This window comes from Elephantulus edwardii, unplaced genomic scaffold (genome assembly GCF_000299155.1).
Source record: "Elephantulus edwardii isolate Elephantulus edwardi_28Jun2011 unplaced genomic scaffold, EleEdw1.0 scaffold00213, whole genome shotgun sequence".
NCBI classification, from domain to species: Eukaryota; Metazoa; Chordata; class Mammalia; order Macroscelidea; family Macroscelididae; genus Elephantulus; species Elephantulus edwardii.
In genome coordinates this window covers 1322609-1331940 of record NW_006399963.1, presented here as the reverse complement: position 1 = coordinate 1331940, position 9332 = coordinate 1322609, and the positions used below count along the sequence as shown (strand labels likewise).

General features: G+C 39.4%; 1 protein-coding gene across 1 annotated transcript in view; it reads right to left on the bottom strand.

Moving 5' to 3' along the window:
• Positions 1-1164: 1164 nt before the first annotated feature.
• The window catches only part of ERCC6 (excision repair cross-complementing rodent repair deficiency, complementation group 6), a 227095-nt gene continuing 218927 nt past the window's right edge, over positions 1165-9332 (bottom strand). The window contains exons 18-20 of the mRNA XM_006897700.1: positions 2702-2906; positions 1974-2052; positions 1165-1587 (exon numbers count right to left, since the gene is read on the bottom strand). Coding sequence (XP_006897762.1) covers positions 1165-1587; positions 1974-2052; positions 2702-2906 — 707 coding nt within the window. The remainder of the gene's footprint in view (positions 1588-1973; positions 2053-2701; positions 2907-9332) is intronic.

Sequence of the window (9332 nt, the reverse complement as noted above, 5' to 3'; positions counted from 1 at the left end):
AGTGCGATTGGCACAGGACAGAGCGGAGTTTAGGGCTGTTGTACGTAGGGTCGCTATGAGTCGCAGGCGACTCAACGACACATAACAACAACAATATAGAAATGGTTTTTAGTATTGTTTTTACTGAAACTTAATTTGGCCTACAGAATGTTCCATATGTGGAGAAAGTTTACTATGCTGTTGCTGGGTGGAATGCTCTAACAGAAAATATTTTTTCTATTTGTATCGGCAGCAAATAAAATTCAAAAGTAACAAAAAATTCAAAAGTTATCTAGCAGCATTTAAATGTGGAGGAAAGAGATGACATTTCCTCCATTGTAATGATGCTTATCTCTAGTCATAGGTTCTGCAGTGATGTTTGCATGTGTGTATGTTGGGTTGTTTTATTTGTACTTTGTGATGCTGTGTGAATTTTAATAACTTATTTCATTTTCCTATAATCAATACTCATTATTAGGGTGAAAGACACCTTTTCTTTAAAGAAAAGCCAGTGTAAATTGAGTACTTTTTTGCCAAATACATGTCTTATCACTTATGACTAAATATTCCATTCTTTACTTACAAGGATATTTGCCAATTTAGCAGTATATTATAAGAAAAATCATTTTAAGGCAACTAATGTGTTCACTTGAAAGATAACAAATCCGTACCTTGTCTTGGTGGTAACAAACACATTAAAATACTTTAAAACTTAAATGTAAAAATAATGCTACAATCAGATACTGATGAACAGGTCTAATTAAATGAGGTATTTCAGTAGTTAGAAACAACTCTGATTGAATACGACATATTTTAGTTAAAAAAAACAAAAAACACCCCTTAAAATTTTTGTTTCCATGCTAGCTTTATCTAGGTAAGAACAAATGTGTTCAAAAGAGTGACTCTTTAGGTCCCTGATTTTTTAAATAATTCATGGTGAGAGTGGAGTGGGAAAGCAAGGTGGTGAAAAAGAAATTATTTTTTACTTAGCATTATTAAGACTTTTAAGTTTTGGAGAAAGAGTTCCTCCTCCCCCACTAAAGTTTTAATTATGAGGTAGTCATCATTCAGAGTAAACATTAAGTGTAGTCAACTTCAATTGACAAAGTAAGATTATAAATCACAAAATCCTTAATAAAAATTTCTATTATAAAGTCAATTAAAAGATTTAGAAAATAAAGTTAATTAGCAGTACTCTGGCTTAAGTTTCCAAACTCCTTCACCATCAGAAGTTCTACGGAAATTGCAAAGATTTTTCAACAGTTCTCGAAATACACAAGATTGTGACACTGATAACTTAGATTCAAACTTCTGTAGGATCTCCTGGGTGCTGGCTTGGCCATCAACATGGGCCTGAAATGCTATAAAGTTTCTCATTTCTACCAAAAGATCATCATGTTCTGTAGTTAAAAGTAGAGATGCAGAAGCTTCAGGAAGAGACACATTGTCACTTTCCAATCGCTCTGGCAAAACAAGGTGGTTTCTAGCTCTCATTTTTGCTAGGAGTGAAGATGAAGTGGGAGCCCCACATGGAGAGTCTGTATCATCAGCTTTTCCACTAAAATGTTCAGAAACAGTATCTTTTTTCTCTTTCTTCAGAGCAGTATTCTGAAAAAGAAGACAGTGGTGTTTAAGCTAAATTTATAGCTTGCTTATGTCCCCACACTGAAGTCTCTGACGCTGGCACTTCGTCTCCAGTCACAACATGTTAGCAGTAACACACACCACTTATTTTTATGTTACCTTTGAAAACAGAAGATGGCCACTACTATATTTTAGGTTAAAGACTTTGACTGGCCCTTTTAGATTTAAATGGAAATGCTTCAGACTACACACACACACACACACACACACACACACACACACACACACAGAGTTATTCTGCCAATGATAATCATTTTCGTTTTAACATCTTGAATCTGTTAACATTTTCAAAGCAATTCAATCAAGCAAGTCTCACTCACAACAGCACAACACATGGGCTATCCTATTACCTGAACCTTCTCTTTTGTAGATGGTGAAGAAGAATGCTGGACAGCCAAGTTACAATTCCTCTTCTGACCAAATCTACTCCTAAATAAGGAGAATTACAAAAGATTTAATACATGTGCTTTGTTCTTGTAACTTGCTATGTCCTGTCCAGCTGACTTTGACTCATAGATTCCCTACTGAATAAAAAAGATCTGAACCTGGCCCTGGAGCCCAAAATAACCTACAAAGTTATTCTTTGACAGCAAGCTCTTTCTGTTTTAGCTCTTTAGATTCTCCTACTTAAATATCCTTGGAACTAAAGAACTCTATGTTGGTGCATGAGAATCAATCAGCATCTTAAATCCACTATGTGATGAAAACTACCTTCGAACTCTAGGTAGGATAATTATTTAAAAGAGTATGCCGAAAACTAATTACTGATTGGGGAAAATTATCTTTTAAAAGTTTAATGATTATCCTTTATCTCTTATTTTTCATGACACTATGTCACACAAAATAGCTCATTCATCTTTCTCTGAAAATTGGCTTTGGGAAGCAGGGATGAAGGTAAGACCGCGATTCTATGTCCCTGGTTCATCCAAAACTAGGTGACTAAAGATCAGCTTGTGGTGGCTCCTGTAGGGTTTTCTATAGCTATGGATACTAAAACGTAGACAGCGCTGCCTGTCTTGACTCTAGCCTGAGCAAGAGCACCTGGCTGCCTAACTTGCACACAGGGCAGCAATCTTACTTCACTCTTGCTGGTGCACCAGACATCCCCTGCTGGCCTGTCCAGGTTGGCACACCGGACTGTGCACCAAGGCACCGCTGACGAGAGAGTCTCAGTGCTCGCAAAGCATCCTGAGCCACTCTAGTGGCCTCTGCCTCCACCAGCATATAATCAGCACTGGTTCCATCCACGATAGCATCATGCTTCATGACACTGTGCACACCGACTAAACAACAAAGGAAACAACATAAGTGACACCTCAATTTGTATAAATATAGTCATGCTTTTCTATAATATGCTACTGTACTGTGATTAAGAATAAATAATAAATACTGTTAGCTGCTATTTACTTAGTGACTATACGACCCAGGAACTTTTATAAATGCCATTTTTATTAACACCACCGCCACCCTACAAAGTAGAAATTATCACTCTCCTTGTTTTAGTTAGAAAGCTGTTATATAACTTAGGCAAAAGCACATGGAAGCAGAGTTAAAGGTGAAGTTAAAATTATAAAGCACCTTGCAGTTTTTGTTGTAGCTTGTCAAATAAGCTATTAGAGCACAACCTAAGCCCATCCAATCAGAGCCAGGAGATGTGATGCTGCCTTAGGCGGAAGACACCAATGCCCTAGAAAGCTAGCATGCAGAGGGAGAATTACCTCCAAAGTAACCTAAGTAGCATGTAAGCGAGTGGAGACATAATACACAATCAGTGAGGTCATGAATGGTGAACTGCAGTGGGAACCTCCAACAATGGCATTCCATTGGCTCAGTGAGGTCATGAATGGTGAACTGCAGTGGGAACCTCCAACAATGGCATTCCATTGGCCCAAACATCCCTAACCTACACAACAGAAGGGCTATCCCCATAGGGAGCTGACAGGCTATGCATTTAATCCCCGCATAACCCATTGTCCCCTCCACTTCTTTCCTCAGAGACTGACCCATTCCCCTCTCTCTGGAATATGTTGATTTTCTTTTCACTAATACATGCCTTTACTTTTATCTCCATTCTTATCTCCTCACCTTCTCTGTCAGCAAACCAGGTATCTCAGACTTCAGTGGCTGTAATACCAAGCAGTGGCTCTTTTCAGAACCACTAAAACTGCCATTCACTCCCTGGTGCCTCCATGGTGGAATTCTCCTTCTTGTTCATCTCCAACTTGGCTTAATTCTTTATTCTGGCAAGGGAGCCCTAAGCTGGGGCACTCACCACATAGTAACATTCTGATGTCAAAGCTTGGTTGTGGGTGTGTGTGCGCGCGCGTGCGCGCGCGTACCAATTATGTGTGTGATCTGTGTTAAATTTGATAACACTGGGAATCAGCCAACGTTCTTTGGTCCAAACATGGTGAACAGGATTCAAATGTGCTGCTAGCTCAAAACCTGTGTACCCTCACAGGGACTGCTGTTCCACATAAAGGAATTTCCCAAGTACTACAACTGAAGTGTAATGTTTTAATCACTAGTTTAAAATTTAATGTTCTTCCTGGTACTTGGAAATTTAAAATCTCCTACTAGCAAACTCTTGAGTGAAGGGAGAAATGCAACCTGGAATAACAAAACTTCTAAATATTAATGACTATGAAAATACACTGTATTTTAATCTAGGGGATATATTTAATGTAGTAATTAAAGAAAATCTATAAATTTAAACATTTATATTGATAAAAAACAGATAAAAAGGAGTTAAATTTTCAAATGAAAGCTACGAAAGAACAAGTTAAAATTAAAAAACAAAAAGCCAAAAAAAAATCCAAGGAAAAATGTACAAAAATTAATAAGGCATAGAAGAAAGTAAACTAAATTTATAATAAAATATCATTTCTCTTACCAGGCTGGCAAATACTGAGAGGACTAACTAGACACTCCATTGGCAAAGCTGTGGAAACACTTGTTTTGTTATGTGCCACTGAGCTGCCTGCAACTCATAGTGACCCAACGTACAATAGCCCTAACCCCTGTGCCAGTGTCACTGTCTCCGATACACCTACCCCCATTACTCCAGTCACTGAATCAATCCACCTCATTGAGGGCCTTCCTCTCCTGCTCTGTCCCTCCACCCTCACAAGTATGATGTCCTTCTCCAAGGACTGGTCCCTCCTTACAGCATGTCCAAAGTATGTCAGATAAAGCTTCAGAATCTTTGCCTCCAAGGAGCAGCCTGGTTTAACCCTCTCGAGGATGAATCTGTTCGTTTTCTTAGCAGTCCATGGTATATTCAATACTCTTCTCTAACACAACAGTTCAAAGGCATCAATTCTCCTTCTGTCATCCCTAGCCATTGTCCATCTCTCTGATGCATAACAAGTAACTGCAAAGACCAAGGCCTGTATCAGGCACACTTTAGCCTCCACAGTGACACCACTGCTCTTCAGTACTTGTAGAGGGCCCTAACAGCAGACTTTCCCATCACAATACATCTTTTAATTTCCTGGCTGTTGGTGCCAAGAGTATTGATGTGGAGCCAAGCAGACTAAAGCTGTGAACAATCTCATTCTCTTCACCATCCATCCTGATGCTGCCAATTGGTACAGTGGTGAGAATCTTTGTCTTCTAGATACTGAGCCTCAATCCATATTGAAGGCTGCAGTCCTTGACCTTGAACAGCAAGTGCCTCAGGTCTTCCTCAATTTCAGCAAGCAAGGTTGTGTCATATGCATTAAGCAGACTGCTGATGAATCTTCCACATGGATTAATATTTGACATCAGATAAACAGAAAGAAGAGACAACTATATAAAAGTTTATCTTTTATCTCACTTCTAGATATTTTTTCCTGAAGTTCAGTTCCAATACATGTTATGTGTCATCAAGTCGCTTCCGTCTCATAGCAACAATATGTACAACAGCTCTGAACCCTGCTCTATCATCTGTCCACCTTATTGTCTCTGACACACCTACCCTCATTACCCCAGTCACTAAGTCAGTCCATCTCATTGAGGTTCTTCCTCTCATGTGCTGTCCCTCCACCCTTCCAAGCATGATGTCCCTCTCCAAGGACTGGTCCCTCCTTGCAACATGTGCAAATTATGTTAGATGAAGCTTCAGAATCCTTGCCTCCAATGAGAAGCCTGGTTTCACTCTAACAGAGCAAAAGACTGCATGTTTCAAAATCAGGAAGGGTATATACCAAGGATGTGTCCTACCTCGATACCTTTTCAATCTATATGCTGAACAGATCTTGCAGGAGGTTGGGCTCTATGAGGGGGAGTATGGCATCAGGATCAGAGCAAGACTCATCAACAACCTGCATTATGCAGATTACACATGCTGCTTACTGAAACTGAGGAGGACCTGAAACACTTGCTGAAGGTAAAGGACTGCAGTCTTCAATATGGACTGAAGCTCAAAATCAAGAAAACAAAGATTCTCACCACTAGGCTGAATGGCAACATCATGATAGATGGTGAACAGACTGAGGCTGTTAACAGCTTCAGTCCACTTGGCTCTTGGTACCAGAAGCCAGGAAATCAAGAGACTAATTGCATTGGGAAGGCTGACTGTCAGCGACCTCTCCAGAGAACTGAAGAGCAATGCTATCTGATTGGATATTAAGATGTGCCTGAACCAGGCCACAGTCTTCACAATTACTTGCTGTATATCAGAAAGGTGGACAATGACTAGGGATGACAGAAGCAGAATTGATGCCTTTGAGATGTGGTGCTGGAGAACAATATTGAATAAACCATCGACTGCTAGAACAAGCAGGTTCATCCTAGAGATGGTGAAACCAGGCTGCTCCCTGGAGGCAAGGATTCTGAGTCTTCATCTGACAATACTTTGGGCATGTTGCAAGGAGGGACCAATCCTTGGAGAGGGACATCATGCTTGGAAGGGTGGAGGGACAGCACATGAGAGGAAGAACCTCAATGAGATAGACTGACTCAGTGACTGGGGTAATGAGGGTCGGTGTGTCAGAGATAATAAGGCTGGGAAATGATAGAGCATAGGGGTGCTATGAGTAACAAGCAAATCACAGCATATTAACAACAGCAATAAAAACAGGACAAACCTATTTATTCTCCTAGCCATCCATGGTTTATTCAATACTCTTCTCCAGTACTACAGATTAAAGGCATCAATTTTTCTTTTATCATTCCTAGTCATCATCCAGCTTTCTGATGCATAGCAAGTAATTACAAAGACTATGGCCTGGATCAAGTGCACCTTAGTCTCGAGACTGACACAGTTGCTCTTCAGTACACTGAAGAGGACCCTGACAGCAGACTTTCCCAATGTAATTTGTCTTTTGATTTCCTGGTTGCTAGTACCTAGAGTGTTGATTGTGGAATCAAGCAAACCAAAGCTGTTAACAATCTCAATCTCTTCATCTGTCATGATGCTGCCAATAGGACTAGTGGTGAGATAAGCACAAGATTATTTATTGTAACATGACTTGTAATAGAAGAGAACTATAAATGACCTAAAATGATCATGTGCAATAAAATGTAATAGAGTGTTCTAAATATAAAGGAGAGGAAGCTCTTTATGAAAAAGTACAGCAGTTTCCAGCATACACACATAATATTTATTATATATGCATCATAATAGGTATGTTATAACACACATTTTTAAATGGTTATGTAATTATTGTGGCCTTTTGTATAAGGATGGGAAATATGAAAATATTTATGGACTTACATCATTTTTAGAAAAAAATTACTTTTGCATCATTTTCACTTTTGTGACAATACTAATACTTGATACATATACCCAAAATAAAAACATGGGTGGAGGGGATGCTAAAAGGAACACAAACAGGAGGAGATGAACCTAACTAACTATATTTTAAATGGGTAACACACCACAATGAAAGGTTGAGTGGAATCCACTCATTTAACATTTGAACAGAGTATTTTGAATACATACTTTTAAAGACAAAATTGTATGATTTTCCCCTCAACTAGTGGTTATGGCTGGTAGTTGCCAATGACATAATTCCAACTCAAGGGACCCCAAGTGTGCAGAGCAGAACTACTCAACAGGATTTTCAAGGGTGTGACTGTTGAGAAATAGACATCATCATACCCATTACATGAAAGCTTCCTTGTGAACTCTGAAATCCCTTCCTACTATTCCATGCCCATCTTCCTGTCTTAAGGCAATCATTGATCTGCTTTCTGTTGTATAGATTCATTTGTCTTTGTTAGGATTTTACAGAAATGAAATTACAGATTTTTAAATTACTCTTACTTTTGATTAGCATACTTACTGAGATTCATCCATATTGCGCTGCTGCTGCTTTTGTTGGGTGCTGCTGAGTCAACAACAACTCACAGTGACCTCATGAACAACTGACTAGGACTTTGCCCTATTCTGCATCACCCTCTCAATCTCCAGCATGCATGAACCCACTGTTAGAATCTCTCCACCTGGTATGTTGGTTCACCTTGTTGAGGGTTGTCTTCTCTTTTGCAGACCCTCTACCTTCCCCTGCATGAGGCATTTGTGCAAGGAATGGCCCCTCCTAACAACATGCCCAAACTATGTGAAACAATTCCTTAGCAACCATACCAAAGGACGACCCCAACTGCACTTTCTCCAAGCTAGATTTGTTTATTCTTTTTGTTGGCCATCATATATTCAATACTTTCTCCAACACCATATTAAAAAATATTGATTCCCTTTGGTTTTCGTTATTCACTGTCCAACTTTCAGATGCATTCCAATCAAGTGTAAATGCCCCGGCTTGGATCAAATGCACCTTAAGCCAATAGTGCTGCTCTTTAGCACTTTGGAGGGGTCATGACCGCCGATATTCGGATTCCTAGACTGCTGCTCTCATAGCTGTAGACTGTGGATCCAAATAAATGAAACTACTGACAACTTCGATCTTTACTCCATCTATGCTGATTTTAGGGAACTCTGGTGGCTAACCCAAGACTGGGCCTCTTAGGAAGTTCAAATCTAGTAGCAGTTTGAAGGAATAAAGATGGGCAGTCTTTCCCTGTGTAATTTACAGACTCTGAAAATCCACTAGAGAGTCAAGTATGAGTAGGTCTTGACCCAATGACAGTAAGTTTTTATCATGATATTGCCTATTGTCTAATTGTGAAGATTTTTTCCCCCTTGATGTTGAGATGTATTGAATGGGGTAGTGTACAATCTTCTTCAGTAAGTCTCAGGCCTTCTTTACTTTCTGCAAGCAAGGTGGTAACATCTGCATAGCACAAGTTGTCAATGAGTCTTCCTCCAATCTTGATGCCACAATCTTCTGCATATAGTCCAATTTCTCAGATAATTTGCTCGGAATACAGATTGAATAGTTACGGAGAAAGGATACAACCGCAACACAAATCTTTCCTGATTTTAACCATGCAGAGTTCCCTTGTTTTGTTTGGACAACTGTAACTATGTCTGTACTAGTTTCACATGAGCACAGTTAAGTATTATGGGATTCCCATTGTTCTCAATGTTAGCCATAATTTATGATCCACACAGTTAAATGTCTTTGCAAAGTAAAGAAATAAATGGCTTTCTGGTATTTTCTGCTTTCAGCCAAGATTGCCCCCCCGCCCGGATGCTGTGTGTGCCCTATGGAAGCCAAGATAATTTTTTTTATTAATTTAGTTTGTTTATTTTTCATTTCAATGAACATCTACAGAGATTTTGGAATTCCATTCATTCATTGTTGCACCCTTCTCCCCGC